The sequence below is a fragment of the Salvelinus fontinalis genome, chromosome 27 (genome assembly GCF_029448725.1).
Source record: "Salvelinus fontinalis isolate EN_2023a chromosome 27, ASM2944872v1, whole genome shotgun sequence".
Lineage (NCBI taxonomy): Eukaryota > Metazoa > Chordata > Actinopteri > Salmoniformes > Salmonidae > Salvelinus > Salvelinus fontinalis.
Window position 1 is genome coordinate 3,135,989 of NC_074691.1, and position 23,077 is coordinate 3,159,065.

General features: G+C 45.0%; 1 protein-coding gene across 2 annotated transcripts in view; it reads left to right on the forward strand.

Annotated features, from left to right (window-relative positions):
- The window catches only part of LOC129824869 (sorting nexin-27-like), a 52,407-nt gene extending 44,914 nt beyond the window's left edge, over positions 1–7,493 (forward strand). Inside the window, exons 12-13 of one of the 2 annotated variants that reach the window (XM_055884406.1) lie at positions 4,357–4,419; positions 4,536–7,493. In XM_055884406.1, coding sequence (XP_055740381.1) covers positions 4,357–4,419; positions 4,536–4,580 — 108 coding nt within the window. In that variant the 3' untranslated portion in view covers positions 4,581–7,493. The remainder of the gene's footprint in view (positions 1–4,356; positions 4,420–4,535) is intronic. The other variant, XM_055884405.1, reaches the window with a different exon arrangement.
- The last annotated feature ends 15,584 nt before the right edge of the window (positions 7,494–23,077 follow it).

Here is a 23,077-nt window from a genome sequence, read left to right on the forward strand (position 1 = left end):
TGCTGCCATGTACTGTCTACTGGCTAACCAGCAGTCTTATGGTGCCATGGACTGTCTACTGGCTAACCAGCAGTCTTATGCTGCCATGGACTGTCTACTGGCTAACCAGCAGTCTTATGCTGCCATGTACTGTCTACTGGCTAACCAGCAGTCTTATGCTGCCATGGACTGTCTACTGGCTAACCAGCAGTCTTATGCTGCCATGTAGTGTCTACTGGCTAACCAGCAGTCTTATGGTGCCATGGACTGTCTACTGGCTAACCAGCAGTCTTATGCTGCCATGTAGTGTCTACTGGCTAACCAGCAGTCTTATGCTGCCATGTAGTGTCTACTGGCTAACCAGCAGTCTTATGTTGCCATGTACTGTCTACTGGCTAACCAGCAGTCTTATGCTGCCATGTAATGTCTACTGGCTAACCAGCAGTCTTATGTTGCCATGTAGTGTCTACTGGCTAACCAGCAGTCTTATGTTGCCATGTACTGTCTACTGGCTAACCAGCAGTCTTATGCTGCCATGTACTGTCTACTGGCTAACCAGCAGTCTTATGCTGCCATGTACTGTCTACTGGCTAACCAGCAGTCTTATGCTGCCATGTACTGTCTACTGCAGGGGTGTCAAACATACGGCCCGCGGGCCGAAACCGGCCCCCAAGGAGGTTTGATCAGGCCCGCAGGATAATTTGAAAGTGGAAAAAATGCATAAAAGACATGGAATTAATATTTTTAATTCGCTGCAATTCATGGATTATCCGCTAAGGGGCGCACTCTTTCCATCAGAGTAGAAGACAAGCCGCATCACTGAGACAGACTGAAAACAGCAGACGGTATCAATGCGCCATCTGCTGCTTGTTACGACGTTGTTAATACCTTGGTCTCTACCTCTCCGCTACACCCTCATTAGCCAAAATGTCGTTTTCCAAATTTTCAGTTTTTCGCTCACCTTTCACAGTTAAAGCTTCTGATCTGCCGGTCGAAATTCAGCTAGAGATAATTGATTTGCAGTGTGATGCAGATTTGAAGGGCAAATTTGCCTCTGTAGGTCTGGACAGATTTTATCAGTATCTACTACCAGGGTACCCCAAATTAACAGCCCTGGCTGCTAAAATTTTGTGCATGTTTGGGACAACCTACCTTTGTGAACAAATTTTCTCAGTGATGAATATCAATAAAACAAAAATGCGTTCAAGGCTCACAAACAAGCACTTAAATGACATTCTGAAAGTGACAGCTAGTCAGGACATGACACCTGGTGTTGATGCACTTGTACAGGCCAAAAGATGCCAAGTTTCAGGAACAAATACAAGTCCAGACTAGACTAACACCTTTAAAATGCTGCCTTAGATACTGTTTGCATTGAAAGAATACAGCTCTGTGAAGATGAATCCTTACTGTGGTGATTTAAAAAATGTGCACTTTAATGTTAGTCAGCAGCTTCAAAACAAAAGTTGTGTGATGGAATTCTACTGTTCATACAACTCCATAAATTTTCAGTATGTATTGTATGTGTATGTATGTTTCATGTATGAAGTTTACAGATTTACAGGACAGGCGAACACTTTCTTCATTACACATTTAAAATCACTCTCCTTAGTTTGTAAGGTGTACGCAGGGATTACATTTAGATTTTATATGCGTATGTGTAAGTGGTTTAAAAATTCCTTTCTTTAAAAGTCTCATTTAATCTTAAAGTGCATTACTATATTTTTCAGTACCAATTAAAGTTTTGTGCCTTTGTACAATCAGTGGGATCAGTTGCAATGCATATTTGTGAATAATAAAAGTAAATTGCACATTTGTCTAAGGAAATATGAGGTGTTTCATGAAATGTTTTGTAAAAGGATAGTTCATTAAATTTCAATATTTTCCTAATGTTCTTGTGCTTCTTTACACCAAAACAAAGGAAAGACATGATATTTTGGTTATTTATAGCAGAGTATGGTATAATTTTAATGGTCCGGCCCACTTGACATCTCCCTAGGCCGTATGTGGCCCACGATGCAAAATGAGTTTGACACCCCTGGTCTACTGGCTAACCAGCAGTCTTATGCTGCCATGTACTGTCTACTGGCTAACCAGCAGTCTTATGCTGCCATGTACTGTCTACTGGCTAACCAGCAGTCTTATGCTGCCATGTACTGTCTACTGGCTAACCAGCAGTCTTATGCTGCCATGTACTGTCTACTGGCTAACCAGCAGTCTTATGCTGCCATGTACTGTCTACTGGCTAACCAGCAGTCTTATGTTGCCATGTACTGTCTACTGGCTAACCAGCAGTCTTATGCTGCCATGTACTGTCTACTGGCTAACCAGCAGTCTTATGTTGCCATGTACTGTCTACTGGCTAACCAGCAGTCTTATGCTGCCATGTACTGTCTACTGGCTAACCAGCAGTCTTATGTTGCCATGTACTGTCTACTGGCTAACCAGCAGTCTTATGGTGCCATGTACTGTCTACTGGCTAACCAGCAGTCTTATGCTGCCATGTACTGTCTACTGGCTAACCAGCAGTCTTATGTTGCCATGTACTGTCTACTGGCTAACCAGCAGTCTTATGGTGCCATGTACTGTCTACTGGCTGACCAGCAGTCTTATGCTGCCATGTACTGTCTACTGGCTAACCAGCAGTCTTATGTTGCCATGTACTGTCTACTGGCTAACCAGCAGTCTTATGCTGCCATGTACTGTCTACTGGCTAACTAGCAGTCTTATGTTGCCATGTACTGTCTACTGGCTAACCAGCAGTCTTATGGTGCCATGTACTGTCTACTGGCTAACCAGCAGTCTTATGCTGCCATGTACTGTCTACTGGCTAACCAGCAGTCTTATGCTGCCATGTACTGTCTACTGGCTAACCAGCAGTCTTATGCTGCCATGTACTGTCTACTGGCTAACCAGCAGTCTTATGTTGCCATGTACTGTCTACTGGCTAACCAGCAGTCTTATGCTGCCATGTACTGTCTACTGGCTAACCAGCAGTCTTATGCTGCCATGTACTGTCTACTGGCTAACCAGCAGTCTTATGCTGCCATGTACTGTCTACTGGCTAACCAGCAGTCTTATGCTGCCATGTACTGTCTACTGGCTAACCAGCAGTCTTATGCTGCCATGTACTGTCTACTGGCTAACCAGCAGTCTTATGCTGCCATGTACTGTCTACTGGCTAACCAGCAGTCTTATGGTGCCATGTACTGTCTACTGGCTAACCAGCAGTCTTATGCTGCCATGTACTGTCTACTGGCTAACCAGCAGTCTTATGCTGCCATGTACTGTCTACTGGCTAACCAGCAGTCTTATGCTGCCATGTACTGTCTACTGGCTAACCAGCAGTCTTATGGTGCCATGTACTGTCTACTGGCTAACCAGCAGTCTTATGCTGCCATGTACTGTCTACTGGCTAACCAGCAGTCTTATGGTGCCATGTACTGTCTACTGGCTAACCAGCAGTCTTATGCTGCCATGTACTGTCTACTGGCTAACCAGCAGTCTTATGCTGCCATGTACTGTCTACTGGCTAACCAGCAGTCTTATGGTGCCATGTACTGTCTACTGGCTAACCAGCAGTCTTATGCTGCCATGTACTGTCTACTGGCTAACCAGCAGTCGTATGGTGCCATGTACTGTCTACTGGCTAACCAGCAGTCGTATGGTGCCATGTACTGTCTACTGGCTAACCAGCAGTCTTATGGTGCCATGTACTGTCTACTGGCTAACCAGCAGTCTTATGCTGCCATGTACTGTCTACTGGCTAACCAGCAGTCTTATGGTGCCATGTACTGTCTACTGGCTAACCAGCAGTCTTATGGTGCCATGTACTGTCTACTGGCTAACCAGCAGTCTTATGCTGCCATGTACTGTCTACTGGCTAACCAGCAGTCTTATGGTGCCATGTACTGTCTACTGGCTAACCAGCAGTCTTATGGTGCCATGTACTGTCTACTGGCTAACCAGCAGTCTTATGGTGCCATGTACTGTCTACTGGCTAACCAGCAGTCTTATGGTGCCATGTACTGTCTACTGGCTAACCAGCAGTCTTATGGTGCCATGTACTGTCTACTGGCTAACCAGCAGTCTTATGCTGCCATGTACTGTCTACTGGCTAACCAGCAGTCTTATGCTGCCATGTACTGTCTACTGGCTAACCAGCAGTCTTATGCTGCCATGTACTGTCTACTGGCTAACCAGCAGTCTTATGGTGCCATGTACTGTCTACTGGCTAACCAGCAGTCTTATGGTGCCATGTACTGTCTACTGGCTAACCAGCAGTCTTATGGTGCACATTTCACTGGCTAATATTCTGGGAATGTTGTCCAATGGTATTGTTTGATGAGAATGTTGTGGAATATTGTGTGTCTCCAGGTGGAAGAGGAGGCTGTGGATAAGGACAATAGGAACTGCAGTAAAGATGGTATGTGTAGCAAGGTAAGGCTTTGCCTGCCTGGGCGTGTGAGTGTGAGTGTGTGTGTTGTGAGAGTGTGTGTGTATGCGATTGCCAGCCTGCGCATGTTGTGGTTTCCTGAGCCGTGTTTCTGTTTCAGAATATCTTCCAGCTGTTGAGACACAGAAGGGATGGAGGCACGTAGGAGGAGAGATCATCACCTCCTAAACATGCTCTCCTCCATCCATCCCTCTGGCCTGGCTCGGCCCGGAACTGACACCACTACCTGTCCTCACACAAACACTACTACACCAACTACAAACCAACCAACTACAACTTCTACATACCAATAACAGCAACTACAGATCAACAACCACTACACACCATCAAACTACAAATGAACAACTTCTGGACTGACTGAAGGAGAAACAACGACACACACTACAACTGAAGCTGTTATTCACCATGAACCCTTGAATACAACCCAACCACACGATATAAACACACTCGACAAGCCAACAGGAAGCTACAGTAGAAACATATAGCAGGTTTGGACAGGTGAATAAGTAACTCTAAAGACTTAGATACATGCCTTCATACATTGCATCACCTCTTTGGTCAAAACTCCATGGAGACCTGTGACTATTGGCTAAGGAGGCTGACGTCTTGTGGTGGGATTGGATGAAGGAATGGTTCTCTGGGACGATATTGGACAAGGGATTTGACACATGCAAGGCCATTGGGTGTTTTGTGGCCACTTTGGAATGCTCTGGACTGGAACAGAGTGCAGTGGAAGAAGAGAACAAAAGAGGGATACAGATGCTGGAACAGAACCTGTTCTAAAAGAGGAAATGGCTGGTGGTGATGGAACAGAACCTGTTCTAAAAGAGGAAACGGCTGGTGGTGATGGAACAGAACCTGTTCTAAAAGAGGAAACGGCTGGTGGTGATGGAACAGAACCTGTTCTAAAAGAGGAAACGGCTGGTGGTGATGGAACAGAACCTGTTCTAAAAGAGGAAACGGCTGGTGGTGATGGAACAGAACCTGTTCTAAAAGAGGAAACGGCTGGTGGTGATGGAACAGAACCTGTTCTAAAAGAGGAAATGGCTGGTGGTGATGGAACAGAACCTGTTCAAATAGAGGAAACGGCTGGTGGTGATGGAACAGAACCTGTTCTAAAAGAGGAAACGGCTGGTGGTGATGGAACAGAACCTGTTCTAAAAGAGGAAACGGCTGGTGGTGATGGAACAGAACCTGTTCTAAAAGAGGAAACGGCTGGTGGTGATGGAACAGAACCTGTTCTAAAAGAGGAAACGGCTGGTGGTGATGGAACAGAACCTGTTCTAAAAGAGGAAATGGCTGGTGGTGATGGAACAGAACCTGTTCTAAAAGAGGAAATGGCTGGTGGTGATGGAACAGAACCTGTTCTAAAAGAGGAAACGGCTGGTGGTGATGGAACAGAACCTGTTCAAATAGAGGAAACGGCTGGTGGTGATGGAACAGAACCTGTTCTAAAAGAGGAAACGGCTGGTGGTGATGGAACAGAACCTGTTCTAAAAGAGGAAACGGCTGGTGGTGATGGAACAGAACCTGTTCTAAAAGAGGAAACGGCTGGTGGTGATGGAACAGAACCTGTTCTAAAAGAGGAAACGGCTGGTGGTGATGGAACAGAACCTGTTCTAAAAGAGGAAACGGCTGGTGGTGATGGAACAGAACCTGTTCTAAAAGAGGAAACGGCTGGTGGTGATGGAACAGAACCTGTTCTAAAAGAGGAAACGGCTGGTGGTGATGGAACAGAACCTGTTCTAAAAGAGGAAACGGCTGGTGGTGATGGAACAGAACCTGTTCTAAAAGAGGAAACGGCTGGTGGTGATGGAACAGAACCTGTTCTAAAAGAGGAAACGGCTGGTGGTGATGGAACAGAACCTGTTCTAAAAGAGGAAACGGCTGGTGGTGATGGAACAGAACCTGTTCTAAAAGAGGAAACGGCTGGTGGTGATGGAACAGAACCTGTTCTAAAAGAGGAAATGGCTGGTGGTGATGGAACAGAACCTGTTCTAAAAGAGGAAATGGCTGGTGGTGATGGAACAGAACCTGTTCAAATAGAGGAAACGGCTGGTGGTGATGGAACAGAACCTGTTCTAAAAGAGGAAACGGCTGGTGGTGATGGAACAGAACCTGTTCTAAAAGAGGAAACGGCTGGTGGTGATGGAACAGAACCTGTTCTAAAAGAGGAAACGGCTGGTGGTGATGGAACAGAACCTGTTCTAAAAGAGGAAACGGCTGGTGGTGATGGAACAGAACCTGTTCTAAAAGAGGAAACGGCTGGTGGTGATGGACTGAGGAGACGCATCTGAAAAGTTCAAAAACAGGAACTGTGTGTGTCGACTGATTATGGACTGAGCTGTGAGAGTCTAGGTTGGAACCCTGGAGGTAGAAATACAACCCTTCTCTCTGAACTGAACTCCCAGAATCAGTCTAGACAGACGGAGGGAAACGGCCCCATGATATAAGAGACTGGACTCATATGAACCACACAGACAGATTGACATAGATATTATCTCCTGTTTGTAGCCACTATCTCCATTTCAAAGAGATCTACTGAAGAGACTATTACAGAGAGAGAGAGAGACACCATACATTTCCTTTATTTGTGACTATTGGGCCGAGCAGAACCAAGGGTAGCATGTGTGTTTCAGCTGTTGGTTCTGTTTTGGTTTACAGATGCTGAAATTGCCCTGAAGCCATTTTTGAATACACAAACCTTCTCATAAAAAAACACACACACACACACACACACAGAATGCTCATCATGTAGGAATTGGATCCCAGGAAAGTATTCTGCCATCTTGACACATACCTGAACAATGAACATGTCTACTTCACCTGTGTGTTTTGTGTACTTCCAAAAGAGAGATATATATATATATATATATATAATTTCAGACATTGGACAGAATAGCACAAAAAGAACCCTATAAGATGTTGACCACGTTAAGCTCAATATGTATTCATTCTATGCTAGCCTAAGCTTTCTGTTCTGCTGATGCCTAACCGTGGGTTGTCATGAAGACGCTATTTATGCTGGGTTGTAAATAACACTGAACTCAGAAGTGCATCTCGTTTTACATGTTTTGTGTCTTTCTGTTCTTGGTGTGATGCTTGAGAAAACACACCGGGATTGTCGGTCTGTAGGATATGTCTATGGTGTTGGTTTAGGTGAGTCTTTGGTTCAATTGATATATTGGTCCTTGTGTGTCTGAAGAAGCTGCAGTGCTCAGAACGACCTGCAGGGGTCTCCCTCCACCTGAGAACCACTAGATCAGTTCCTATAGAACAGGGCTGGCCAGTATTCTAACAGAGGGCCGGTGTGGGTGCAGGCTTTTGCTCCAGCCAAGCAGAAACACCTGATTCAATATCCTCTGGTGGATGTTTTCATTGGATGTTGATGCAACACCACACACATCTTTTAAATGCAGTGTTAACCTACAGCAGGGTTTCCCAGTGGTGCAGTAGGAGCTACACATCCTTAACTCCACAGAGGTTTAAACAGTGGTGCAGTAGGAGCTACACATCCTAAACCCCACAGAGGTTTAAACAGTGGTACAGTAGGAGCTACACATCCTTAACCCCACAGAGGTTTAAACAGTGGTGCAGTAGGAGCTACACATCCTTAACTCCACAGAGGTTTAAACAGTGGTGCAGTAGGAGCTACACATCCTTAACTCCACAGAGGTTTAAACAGTGGTGCAGTAGGAGCTACACATCCTTAACTCCACAGAGGTTTAAACAGTGGTGCAGTAGGAGCTACACATCCTAAACCCCACAGAGGTTTAAACAGTGGTGTAGTAGGAGCTACACATCCTTAACCCCACAGAGGTTTAAACAGTGGTACAGTAGGAGCTACACATCCTTAACCCCATAGAGGTTTAAACAGTGGTGCAGTAGGAGCTACACATCCTTAACCCCACAGAGATTTAAACAGTTGTGTAGTAGGAGCTACACGGAGGTATACATCCTTAACCCCACAGAGGTTTAAACAGTGGTGCAGTAGGAGCTACACATCCTTAACCCCACAGAGGTTTAAACAGTTGTGTAGTAGGAGCTACACGGAGGTATACATCCTTAACCCCACAGAGGTTTAAACAGTGGTGTAGTAGGAGCTACACATCCTAAACCCTACAGAGGTTTAAACAGTGGTGCAGTAGGAGCTACACATCCTTAACCCCACAGAGGTTGTCGTGGAAAATCATCTCAGAAATATACCGCTTTATCAGAACTTGTGAAATCAAAACATGCTTTTATTTACAATAGTATAACCATCTGGAATGTCCCGCTGAACATCCACCCACCCAGAGCACTGGTTCGCTCTTTATACCCAAATAGCATATGAGTCCACCCCATATGCAAATAAACATACTTCCCCTAATTCTTCAACATCATTCTCTTTTTAGTTCAGGCTTCCTGCTTGTTCACACATACTAACGCCCATCATCTGCTTTCAGTTAAATTATAATAGTGGTCAGACTCTCTATCTTAGTGTGTCAACAAACTCTTTTTCCCTTCCCTTCACCACTAAATCAATGCACTTTTTGTTCTGTTCCCCCCCCCATGCTTAGGGTATCCAATTGCTTTTAGGCGCCTAGATGTCTGACACATACGTAGTAGAATGGGTAGACTATAAATCTAGTGTGTCAAAGCTTTTTCCATACATGCACTTCAAAGCACGTATGACTTTGGCCATCTGCTAATCTTTGGTTTCCTGTATTTACCAGAATGGCAAATGCACTCACATCTGCCTTCTTATACTATTTTCTAGTATACTCCTATCTATTGTTTAATAGTGTGATATCTACCTACATGTGTCAATTACTCCTACAAGGTTTAAACAGTGGTGCAGTAGGAGCTACACATCCTAAACCCCACAGAGGTTTAAACAGTGGTGTAGTAGGAGCTACACGGAGGTATACATCCTAAACCCCACAGAGGTTTAAACAGTGGTGCAGTAGGAGCTACACGGAGCTACACATCCTTAACCCCACAGAGGTTTAAACAGTGGTGTAGTAGGAGCTACACATCCTAAACCCTACAGAGGTTTAAACAGTGGTGTAGTAGGAGCTACACGGAGGTATACGCCCTAAACCCTACAGAGGTTGTCGTGGAAAATCATCTCAGAAATATAACGCTTTATCAGAACTTGTAAATTCAATCATGCTCTTTATTACAATTGTACAGCCAACTGGCATGTCCCCGCGGAACACACCCCGCGGAACACACACCCCGCGGAACACACACCGCGGAACCCACCTACTCCCAGAGCACTAGTTCGCTCTTTATACCCAAATAGCATATGAGTCCACCCCATATGCAAATAAGCATACTTCCCCTATTCTTTGTGCCATTATCTTTTTAGTTCAGGCTTCCTGCTTGTTCACACATACTAACGCTCATCATCTGCTTTCAGTTAAATTACAATAGTGGTCAGACCCTCTATCTTAGTGTCAACATACTCTGTGTCCTTCCCCTCACCACTAAATAAATGCACTCTTTGTTCTGTCCCCGCTATCCCTAGGGTATCCAATTGCTTATAGGCATATTTCTCTGGTATGTATGTTTTTCTTTAGTGGAATGAATAGACTATAAATCTAGTGTGTCAAAGCACCCTGGCACCAACATGTCTGAGCAATCTGTCAACACAATGGAGAATCTACAAGGGTCAGAGGGTCAGAACGTCCCCCAGTAGTTTTCCATTACCACGGTCTCATGATCTATGTCAACATGTGGTTCGCTACCACCACACCATCTGCCAATCTTCGGTTTCCTGTATTTACCAGAATGGCAAACACACTCACATCTGCCTTCTTATACTATTTACCTATCTATTGTTTAATAGTGTGATATCTACCTACATATGTCACTTACTCCTACAAGGTTTAACCAGTGGTGTAGTAGGAGCTACACGGAGGTATACGCCCTAAACCCTACAGAGGTTTAACCAGTGGTGTAGTAGGAGCTACACGGAGGTATACATCCTTAACCCCACAGAGGTTTAAACAGTTGTCGTGTCTTTGGCTATGCCGGATTAAGTGATATGACATGCTATTCTATAAAATCCTTTCTCTGTAATTGATATAACCTGATTGAGCTAATTATTTAAATGTAATTAACTAGAAAGTCGGGGCAACACAAAATAGTATTTATAGAGCAGTTATCTTCCGAATAAACTCTTAAAGACCTAGTAATATTTTACATCAATAGCAGTCAATATTAATTGTCACCTTATTTCAGTGTCATCTGAAAGTTGTAAATTCTTGGTTATCTTCACGAACCCTGGCTAACAAGTTGAATCAGCAATACAAAATTGGGTTTAATTATGTATTTACTAAATACCTAAATAATCACACAGAATTACATATACACAGAAGGAAACCTACCTTGATTACAAATTATGTCATAAAGGAAAACGTACCTAGCGGACAGAACAGATATGACCGCTGGTTACACAAAGAAAGGGGGGTTGGGTTTGAGTGAAAGAGCGGGAAGACTGAAGAACAAAGGGAGAAGCGATGTCTCTATCGAGCCGTAGGCAGCTACTCTATCGTAAATACAGAATCTTATGCATTCTAAATTACCGCCCATTTGGAAAAGGAAAATGCAATAAATATTTACTCTGAGCTGCGCTTCAATAGGTTGGTGGTAGATGGAAGACCGTATCGCCAACCCGAGTCCTCTGTCCTTTGAAGAATGTCTCTGGTGGTGAACGGATACATTGTAGTGTCGTCGTTGTGTGGTGGATGGGATACTCTGTCCGTCCTTTCCTAGCCCACGTTTACAGCGGCCGCTGCTAACTCAACGGCTAGGAGGTATCAATTCTGTAGCGAATAAGAATTCATAGTTCATACCATTCGCAACCAAAGCTCACGCTGAGGTTGGCTTCGTTCTGTAGTTGTTATCTGAACCCTTCTGACATCGGATCGTCATCCTAATGTACCCGGAACAGAAGGTTACATTTTCATCAAGGGCTTATTTAGTGGAGGGAGAAGGGTGTGTTTCATAGTTTATAACGCATGTCTCTTCACAGGGGCGGGCCACTGATTGAGCAGAGCCCTAACCTTATGAAAACACAAATCTCTCATTTGGAAGCTAAAATTACATTTAATATTTTCACAAATAATTTTATATTTAAACATTTAAATTGCACAACAATTCCATGTGAATCTGATGTCTCAGATGACAACCGAACTGACATCATATTCATTAAGTACCAACGCATATTTTCAACTGGTTCTATTACTGAAATATGGTTCCTTTCCCTCCACTTGTTTGATGATCCCAGACTCTCTATGTTTAACAAAGGCTATTCAAGAGTCCCTCTGTAGAGTCAAGAGAGAGGGAAGGGAGAAAGGTATTTATGGGGGGGAGAAAGGTATTTATGGGGGGGGTCATAGGAGCTACACGGAGGTATACATCCTAAACCCCACAGAGGTTTAAACAGTGGTGCAGTAGGAGCTACACATCCTTAACCCCACAGAGGTTTAAACAGTGGTGTAGTAGGAGCTACACATCCTTAACCCCACAGAGGTTTAAACAGTGGTGCAGTAGGAGCTACACATCCTTAACCCCACAGAGGTTTAAACAGTGGTGTAGTAGGAGCTACACATCCTTAACCCCACAGAGGTTTAAACAGTGGTGTGGTAGGAGCTACACATCCTTAACCCCACAGAGGTTTAAACAGTGGTGCAGTAGGAGCTACACATCCTTAACCCCACAGAGGTTTAAACAGTGGTGCAGTAGGAGCTACACATCCTTAACCCCACAGAGGTTTAAACAGTGGTGTAGTAGGAGCTACACATCCTTAACCCCACAGAGGTTTAAACAGTGGTGTAGTAGGAGCTACACATCCTTAACCCCACAGAGGTTTAAACAGTGGTGCAGTAGGAGCTACACATCCTTAACCCCACAGAGGTTTAAACAGTGGTGTAGTAGGAGCTACACGGAGGTATACATCCTAAACCCTACAGAGGTTTAAACAAAGGTTCAATAAAATTAATTTGCACGAAACCCACTTTTTGTTCAGTGGACATTGGGTATAGTCACTTGTTAATCCCCACTGATGCGTATCAAAGTAGTGTAGTGATGGTATAAACTGTATCAATGATGTGGTACAATAGAGAAAGTAGCCTACACAATCGCTAAGCACGTGTAATATATTCACATGTGCTCTGCACACAGCCAAGTTTCAGCGGAATATCATGGCAGTATGAGCCGCAGCTGGTTGTCCCATGGAGCAGCTCACAGCTGGTAGGGTAGGTAGGACTTGCCTAGTTAAATAAAGGTTTAATGAATCAAATCAAATCAAATAACAATGGGTAAGCAAACCAGGTATTGAAAGAGTTTGGTCCAAAGTCTTGGTTGAATCTTTGCAGTGCTCAATTCAGTCATGTGCTGTTTTGAATGAACATTTCCACATGCTTTCCCAAGGAAAACGTCCTAATTAAAGCTGCAATATGTAACTTTGGGCGACCCAACAAGTTCACATAGAAATGTGAGTTAAAGATCTGTCATCATTGAAAGCAAGTCTAATAAGTGGTAGATCTATTCTATGTGCGCTATTTCTATGCTTCCCATTCTTAAGTTTAGTTTTTCATCTTTTATTTTGTTTTGTACACCAGTTTCAGACGGCTAAAAATAAATAAAAATTGGTTATGTAAAATATATTGCAGAGGTTGAGATGGTACAAAGACTCTCTATACAATTAAATTACTTATTGTTTACTCACAAACTGAAGTTAGGCGAACTTAGAATTTTAGCAACCAGGAAATGGCAGAGATATTTCTGTATAGTGCATCTTTAAATATTGACTGCAAATTAGGCCCACGTGATATAATGATGATTTGTATCAATCTGGAGGGCATTTCTTTTGAAAACTCTGCAATCACGTGTACTCTACTGTAGGCCTACATTGTAGAGTACAGACACTGCGAGCCACATGGTATTTTGCTAGGTGCTTAATTATTTTAAAGGGCAACTAGACCCTCCCAAAAATAATTATTATTGTTATTATTATTATTAAAATATTATTATTATTATTATTAAAATATTATTATTATTGTCTCCTTATGCGGTACAAGCATTGATGTGGGCTTAACATGCATTTGTTGTTTTTCTCTGAAAGATTTTCTGGCAAAATGATGGTATACTCACTTCTCCAGACACCACTACACGAATGGAGTTTCCTGTATCTGTGAGTGATTTGATTTGGGACCTGAATCTCCAACAGGCTTACTTCTGACAGGCTTAGTCTGTTTACTCGATGGATCATCATGCCTCACTCCCATAGGCTGCTTCACTTGTCAATCATGTCTCTGCTATCTCGCCCCCTAATCTGCGATATCTCTCTCAAACACTCTGTCTCTCGTCGTCAACTCTTTTATTTAAGTAAGATATTATGCAAGCTCTACTTCTCTTATCCTACAGTATCTTCACCTGTCTGACAAATCAAGCAAATGAGAAAATAAAACAATCTGAAGGGAACCACACAGGGTTGAATTGATGAAAGCTGAAGTCATTTAGTAATTTAACTTATTGACTTATTGTAGTGAATTGTAACATTATTATGAAATGATATATTAATGCAAAACATTGATGTCTTCTCTCCTTTGGTGTCTCCAACTCTAAACAGAAAAGATTCAGTTGATATGTCTTTGGGTCCTTTAGCCCAGGAGAAATCCAACCTGAACGTCCCTATAACATGGCTAGAACATATTTTCAATGCGACTATAAATCATAATTATTTATCTTCATACTTTTCCCTCTTTTTTCTCATTTTCCAACTGAGCAGACACACAATCTGACAGCCTTGCACAAAGAGGTGTGTGTTGATGCATCCCTGTGCAAATGTGTGAACTGCGACAGGACAGAGGACTTGCTGCAGTCACATCCTGGCACTGTTACTAGTGCTCCTGTGTGCATGTTCACATTTAAGAGCACATCTGCATGTACAGTGCCTTCAGAAAGTTTTCACATTCCTTGACTTTTTCCACATTTTGTTACATTACAGCCTTATTCTAAAATGTATTAAATAGAGATTGTTTTGTGACTGGCCTACACATAATGCCAAAGAGGCCTATTAATGTCAAAGAGGAATTATGTTTTTCCAAATTTTTCCTAATTACTTAAAAATGAAAAGATAAAATGTCTAGAGTCAATAAGTATTCAACCCGTTTGTTATGGCAAGCCTCAATAAGTTCAGGAGTAAAAATGTTCTTGACAATTCACATAGGTTGCGTGGACTTACTCTGTGTGGTATAATAGTGTTTTAACACGATTTTTGAAAAACTACCTCATCTCTGTACCCCAAGCATACAATTATATTTAAGGTCCTTCATTCGACCAATGAATTTCAAACACAGATTCAACCACAAAGACCAAGGAGCGTTTCCAATGCCTCATAGAGAAGGGCACCTATTGGTAGATGGGTTAAAAAAAATAAAAGTAGACATTTGTATTTGTATTTATTAAGGATCCCCATTAGCTGCCAAAGCAGCAGCTTCTCATCCTGGGTTCCAGAACATTAAGGTAGTGTCACGAACCGGCTCAAAGCCCGTAACAAAAGGGAGACAACGTGGAGATAAGGAATAACAAAATATATTTATTAACTAAGTACAACATACAATGGTGTGTGTAATCAGTAGTGTAAGTGAGTGTTTTGCATGCATGAATGTGATAATGCGGTGTGTTGAAAGGTGCTAAAGCAAACAACCAAAAAAACACCAAGATACACAACAACATCTGTGAAGGTGTCTGCATGGAGAGAGTCTCTTCCATGAATGGGGAAGTGGTGTATTTATCCTATGACACAGCGGGCCCAGGTGTTTCCCATGTAGCTGACGACCCTCCCAACTCCACCCACCGGCATCCTAATAAGGAAACAAGAACAAAGAGAGAATACGTCAGACAGAGTGGGAGGGTCGTCACAGTAGTTATATACAATAAAAAATATGACCTTAAAACCTCTTGACGCTAGGAGTCAGATTTTTTTTTTTTTTAAGTAACATTCCCAAGGTAAACAAACTATTTCTCAGGTCCAGATCGTAGAATATGCATATAATTTACAGATTAGGATAGAAAACACTCCAAAGTTTCCAAAACTGTAAAAATATTGTCTGTGAGTATAACAAAACTGATTCTGCAGGCGCAAACCTGACAAAGTTTCCTGGCCCGTCTTTCTTCCATTTAAAGGGGTATCAACCAGATTCCTTTTCCAATGGCTTCCTCAGGCTGGGACCAGGCTTTAGACATAGTTTCAGGCTTTTATTTTGAAAAATTTGCGAGATTTTTCAAAACTAGTCAGGTGTCTTCTGATTAGTTCCTGCGCGTGAGAGGTAGCTCTCCATTTTCTTTTTCTCTCTTACTGAATAGGTTACGGTCCGGTTGAAATATTATCGATTATGTTTGTTAAAAACAACCTGAGGATTGATTATAAAAAACATTTGACATGTTTCTACGACCATTACGGATACTTTTTGGAATTTTCGTCGAACGGAACGAGGCTTTGGTTTTCTGAATATAATGCACAACCCAAATGGCGTTTTTGTGTTATAAAAGTAATATTTATCGAACAAAAAGAACATTTGTTGTGTAACTGGGAGTCTCGTGAGTGCAAACATCCAAAGATTATCAAAGGTAAGCGATTAATTTTATTGCTTTTCTGACTTTCGTGACCAAGCTAACCAAGCTAATATAAGGCTAACTGTTCTAGCATTGATTTATACACTCACAAACGCTTGGATTGCTTTCGCTGCAAAGCATATTTTCAAAATCGGACACGATAGGTGGATTAACAACAAGCTAAGCTGTGTTTTGGTATATTTCACTTGTGATTGCATGATTATAAATATTTTTAGTAATATTTTTGAATCTGATACGTTTGGGAATTTTCTTCTGCCTTTCAGGACCGGAACGAGGCTTTGGTTTTCTGAACATAACGCGCAACCCAAATGGCGTTTTTTTGTTATAAAAGTAATATTTATCGAACAAAAATAACATTTTATTGTGTAACTGGGAGTCTCGTGAGTGCAAACATCCGAAGATTATCAAAGGTAAGCGATTAATTTTATTGCTTTTCTGACTTTCGAGACCATGCTAATTTTGGGCTAGCTGTTCTAGCATTGATTGATACACTCACAAAAGCTTGGATTTCTTTCGCTGTAAAGCATATTTTCAAAATCTGACACGATAGGTGGATTAACAACAAGCTAAACTGTGTTTTGGTATATTTCACTTGTGATTGCATGATTATAAATATTTTTTGTAATATTTTGCGCCCTGCAATTCAGCGGTTGTTTAGGAAAATGATCCCGTAAAAGGGATCCGTAGCGCAGAGAAGTTAAATGACATTTCATTTCATTACACTGTTCACAACATATTCAGTGTGTTCCCTCAGGCCACTACTCTACTATCACATATCTACAATACAAAATCCATGTGTACGTGTGTGTAGAGTGTGTGTGCTTTCATGTGTCTGTGCCTGTGCGTGTATCTTCACAGCCCCCGCTGTTCCATTAGGTGTATTTTTATCTGTTTTTTAAATCTAATCCTACTGCTTGCATCCGTTACCTGATGTGGAATAGAGTTGTAGCCATGGCTCCATGTACTGTAGTACTGTGTGCCTCCCATTGTCTGTTCTGGACTTTGAATATCCCTTTGAGCAGGGTGAAGTTATTAATGACACTTTGGATGGTGTATCAATACACCCAGTCACTACAAAGACACAGGCGTCCTTCATAACTCAGTTGGTGGAGAGGAAGGAAACATTCAGGGATTTCACCATGAGGATAATGGCGACTTTAAAACAGTTACAGAGTTTAATGGCTGTGATAGGAGAAAACTGAGGATGGATCAACAACATTGTAGTATCTCCACAATACTTATCTAATTGACAGAGGGACAAGAAGGAAGCCTGTACAGAATAACATTGTCCAAAACAAGTGTCCTGTTTGCAACAAGCTGCTAAAGTAATACTGCAAAAATTGATTGTGGCAAAACAATACATTTTTTGTCCTGAATGTTTGGGGCATATCCAATACAACACATTACTGGGGGCGGGTGGTTCAGGAGAAAAACAGAAATGGAATGGAGCTAAGCACAGGAAAAATCCTAGAGGAAAACCTGGTTCAGTCTGCTTTCCACCAGACACTGAGATGAATTCACCTTTCAGCAGGACAATAACCTAAAACATGGCCAAATATACACTGGAGTTGCTTACCAATAATAAGTGAATGTTTCTGAGTAGCCGAGTTACAGTGTTGATTTAAATCGACTTGAAAATCTATGGCAAGACCTCAAACTGGTTGTCTAGCAATGATCAACAACCAATTTGACAGAACTTGAAGACTTTGGAAAAGAAGAACCCAGTTGTGGAAAGCTCTTAGAGACTTACCCAGAGAGACTCCCAGCTGTAATCAAACATGTTTTCACTTTGTCATAATGTGTGTAGATGGGTGAGAAAATATATGTACAATTCAGGCTGTAACACAACAGTGTGGAAGTCGTCAAGGTGTTTGAACACTTTCTGAAGGCTCTGTGTTTAACCTGTTGTTCTCTGTCCACTCAATAAGCCCTGTCTCACTCATAACGCTACATTGAAGCTGTTTAGTACTGCTGTCAGATATAGAATCACCCCCGCCCCCTCCTCCATTAACGACCAATCAGTTAAAACACTGTTTCTCTACCACTTGCGTTGTCAGCACTTTCCTCTACCCCCATTTCTCCCCTCTACATATCTGTCTCTGCCTCTCTCTCGTCCTCTCCCTATCTCACAATTTATTTTGAGATGCAAAACGTAGACTGACACCTATTGTAGTTCCTCCAGACAGTCTGTCAACAACCAGTTATGTTTTCTTTATTAAAAGTATTATTAGAAAGTGACAGTGAGCGAGAGAGAGGGAACAGAGAAAGTTTCTCTTGCCAGAATCTGGTGCCAAAATTAACATGTTTTTTTGTGAATAATTCACACGTCTGTGTGTACGTCTGTGTGTACGTCTGTGTGTACGTCTGTGTGTGGTTATTTTGTCTGCAGCAGTGCTGAGCTGAGGCCAGCCCAGTTTGAGCTCGGACCACTGTCCAATTCCCACCATCATATCACATTCATTAACACATGGCCAAAGGACAATAACATCATCATCAGTGAAGGATTGGACATAACTCCCTCCATTAGCCAAACTGGGCATGAAGACCCAGAAGACAGAAGAAATGAACAGTAAGCACTTTGAATTTGGGCAGGCCACATATCTATATGTGATTTATACTGACGTTTTAATCGTTAAGGTGACACTCTTATCCATAGCCACAAAGTTCAGATGAACAGCAGTATTTAAAACAGTTCCACCATGTAGAATCACAAGTTCACTTTTTGTAACATAATGATGTGACAAGCAACTCAAGTGACTGTCCAGTTCCACATGGTAAGTCTGTACAGCCATGGTCAATTAAGATAGCAACGGTCCACTCCTCCCTCCTCTTCCCACTCTCTCTCCTCTCTCCCCTCTTTCACCTCTCTCCTCTTCCCACTCTCTCTCCTCTCTCCCCTCTTTCCCCTCTCTCCTCTTCCTACTCTCTCTCCTCTCTCCCCTCTTTCCCCTCTCTCCTCTTCCCACTCTCTCCCCTCTCTCCCCTCTTTCCCCTCTCCCCTCTCTCCTCTTCCCCCTCTCTCCCCTCTCTCCGCTTCCCCCTCTCTCCTCTTCCCCCCCTCTCCTCTTCCCACTCTCTCTCCTCTCTCCCCTCTCTCCCCTCTCTCCTCTTCCCCCTCTCTCCTCTTCCCACTCTCTCCTCTTCCCACTCTCTCCTCTTCCCCCTCTCTCCTCTTCCCCCTCTCTCCTCTTCCCACTCTCTCTCCTCTCTCCCCTCTCTCCCCTCTCTCCTCTTCCCCCTCCCTCCTCTTCCCACTCTCTCCTCTTCCCCCTCTCTCCTCTTCCCCCCCTCTCCCCTTCCCACTCTCTCTCCTCTCTCCCCTCTCTCCCCTCTCCTCTTCCCCCTCTCTCCTCTTCCCCCTCTCTCCTCTTCCCCCTCTCTCCTCTTCCCACTCTTTCCTCTTCCCACTCTCTCCTCTCCCCCCTCTCTCCTCTTCCCCCTCTCCCCCCTCTCTCCTCTTCCCCCTCTCTCCCCTCTCTCCTCTTCCCCCTCTCTCCTCTTCCCACTCTCTCCTCTTCCCACTCTCTCCTCTTCCCACTCTCTCCTCTTCCTACTCTCTCCTCTTCCCCCTCTCTCCTCTTCCTACTCTCTCCTCTTCCCCTTCTCTCCTCTTCCCCCTCTCTCCTCTTCCTAATCTCTCCTCTTCCCCCTCTCTCCTCTTCCTACTCTCTCCTCTTCCTACTCTCTCCTCTTCCCCCTCTCTCCTCTTCCTACTATCTCCTATTCCCCCTCTCTCCTCTTCCTACTCTCTCCTCTTCCCCCCCTCTCCTCTTCCTACTCTCTCCTCTTCCTACTCTCTCCTCTTCCCCCTCTCTCCTCTTCCTCCTCTCTCCTCTTCCCACTCTCTCCTCTCTGCTCTTCCCCCTCTCTCCTCTTCCCCCTCTCTCCTCTTCCCACTCTCTCCTCTTCCCACTCTCTCCTCTCTCCTCTTCCCCCTCTCTCCTCTCTCCCCTCTCTCCTCTTCCCAGTCTCTCCTCTTCCCACTCTCTCCTCTTCCCACTCTCTCCTCTTCCCACTCTCTCCTCTTCCCACTCTCTCCTCTTCCCCCTCTCTCCTCTTCCCCCTCTCTCCTCTTCCCCCACTCTCCTCTTGCCCCTCTCTCCTCTTCCCCCTCTCTCCTCTTCCCCCTCTCTCCTCTTCCCACTCTCTCCTCTTCCCACTCTCTCCTCTTCGCCCTCTCTCCTCTTCCCACTCTCTCCTCTCGCCTCTTCCCCCTCTCTCCTCTTCCCACTCTCTCCTCTTCCCCCTCTCTCCTCTTCCCCCTCTCTCCTCTTCCCACTCTATCCTCTTCCCACTCTCTCCTCTTCCCCCTCTCTCCTCTTCCCCCTCTCTCCTCTTCCCCCTCTCTCCTCCTCCCCCTCTCTCCTCTTCCCCCTCTCTCCACTTCCCCCTCTCTCCTCTTCCCACTCTCTCCTCTTCCCCCTCTCTCCTCTTCCCACTCTCTCCTCTTCCCCCTCTCTCCTCTTCCCCCTCTCTCCTCTTCCCCCTCTCTCCTCTTCCCACTCTCTCCTCTTCCCACTCTTCCCACTCTCTCCTCTTCCCACTCTCTCCTCTTCACCCTCTCTCCTCTTCCCACTCTCTCCTCTTCCCCTTCTCCCCTCTTCCCCCTCTCTCCTCTTCCCACTCTCTCCTCTTCCCCCTTTCTCCTCTTCCCCCTCTCTCCTCTTCCCACTCTCTCCTCTTCCCCCTCTCTCCTCTTCCCACTCTCTCCTTTTCCCACTCTCTCCTCTTCCCACTCGCTCCACTTCAAACTCTCTCCTCTTCCCCCTCTCTCCTCTTCCCCCTCTCTCCTCTTCCCACTCTCTCCTCTTCCCCCTCTCTCCTCTTCCCCCTCTCTCCACTTCCCCCTGTCTCCAATTCCCCCTCTCTCCACTTCCCACTCTCACCTCTTCCCCCTCTCACCTCTTCCCCCTCTCTCCTCTTCCCACTCTCTCCTCTTCCCACTCTCTCCTCTTCCCCCTCTCTCCTCTTCCCCCTCTCTCCTCTTCCCACTCTCTTCTCTTCCCACTCTCTCCTCTTCCCACTCTCTCCTCTTCCCACTCTTTCCTCTTCCCCCTCTCTCCTCTTCCCCCTCTCTCCTCTTCCCCCTCTTCCCACTCTCTCCTCTTCCCCCTCTCTCCTCTTCCCCCTCTCTCCTCTTCCCACTCTCTCCTCTTCCCACTCTCTCCTCTTCCCACTCTCTCCTCTTCCCCCTCTCTCCTCTTCCCACTCTCTCCTCTTCCCACTCTCTCCTCTTCCCACTCTCTCCTCTTCGCCCTCTCTCCTCTTCCCCCTCTCTCCTCTTCCTCCTCTCTCCTCTTCCCACTCTCTCCTCTCTGCTCTTCCCCCTCTCTCCTCTTCCTCCTCTCTCCTCTTCCCACTCTCTCCTCTCTGCTCTTCCCCCTCTCTCCTCTTCCTCCTCTCTCCTCTTCCCCCTCTCTCCTCTCTCCCCTCTCTCCTCTTCACAGTCTCTCCTCTTCCCACTCTCTCCTCTTCCCACTCTCTCCTCTTCCCACTCTCTCCCCTTCCCACTCTCTCCTCTTCCCCCTCTCTCCTCTCCCCCCTCTCTCCTCTTCCCACTCTCTCCTCTTCCCACTCTCTCCTCTTCCCACTCTCTCTTCTTCCCACTCTCTCCTCTTCCCCCTCTCTCCTCTTCCCACTCTCTCCTCTTCCCACTCTCTCCTCTTCCTCCTCTCTCCTCTTCCCACTCTCTCCTCTCTGCTCTTCCCCCTCTCTCCTCTTCCTCCTCTCTCCTCTTCCCACTCTCTCCTCTCTGCTCTTCCCCCTCTCTCCTCTTCCTCCTCTCTCCTCTTCCCCCTCTCTCCTCTCTCCCCTCTCTCCTCTTCCCACTCTCTCCTCTTCCCACTCTCTCCTCTTCCCACTCTCTCCTCTTCCCACTCTCTCCTCTTCCCACTCTCTCCTCTTCCCACTCTCTCCTCTTCCCCCTCTCTCCTCTTCCCCCTCTCTCCTCTTCCCACTCTCTCCTCTCCCCCCTCTCTCCTCTTCCCCCTCTCTCCTCTTCCCACTCTCTCCTCTTCCCACTCTCTCTTCTTCCCACTCTCTCCTCTTCCCCCTCTCTCCTCTTCCCACTCTCTCCTCTTCCCACTCTCTCCTCTTCCCACTCTCTCCTCTTCCCACTCTCTCCTCTTCCCCCTCTCTCCTCTTGCCCCTCTCTCCTCTTGCCCCTCTCTCCTCTTCCCCCTCTCTCCTCTTCCCCCTCTCTCCTCTTCCCACTCTCTCCTCTTCGCCCTCTCTCCACTTCCCTCCTCTTCTCTCCTCCCTCTCTGTTCCTCTCCCTTGTCTCTCTTTATTCCTGCTCCTCTTCTCTCCTCCCTCTCTGTTCCTCTCCCTTGTCTCTCTTTATTCCTGCTCCTCTTCTCTCCTCCCTCTCTGTTCCTCTCCCTTGTCTCTCTTTATTCCTGCTCCTCTTCTCTCCTCCCTCTCTGTTCCTCTCCCCTGTCTCTCTTTATTCCTGCTCCTCTTCTCTCCTCCCTCTCTGTTCCTTTCCCTCTCCTCTCTTCTCTCTCTGCTATGCAGCTATTACTGTGCAGTTGAGTTCTCAAATATCAATGGACTTGCACATATTGTACGTACACGTAGAGACACATACACAACACTCACACACACATATACACAGAGAGGGAGAGAGAACATGAAAGTCACTCACCGTGGAGCAGAGCTGAGAGTCCAAACAGACAGATAGCCACAGACTGCCTCATGTTGCACCACTGAACATAGAGAGCCGAGAAAGAGATGGGGAACAACAGAGACGGAGAGAGAGAGGCAGGGTAGAGTGGAATAGAGAGGGAGGGAGGCAGAGCAAGTCAGGAGCAAGCCAGGCAGCAACAGATGGAGAGAAGAGAGAGAGAGACAAGGAATGGGAGGGTAGGGAGGCAGAGAGGCAAGAAGAAAAACAAGCTGAGTGCATAGGAAGACAGAGAAGGAGAAAAAGGGAGGTTTGATTGGTGGAGAGGGAGAGAAGCTGACAGCAAAACAGGAAGAGAGGTACAGGGAGGGAGAGAGGGAGAAAGA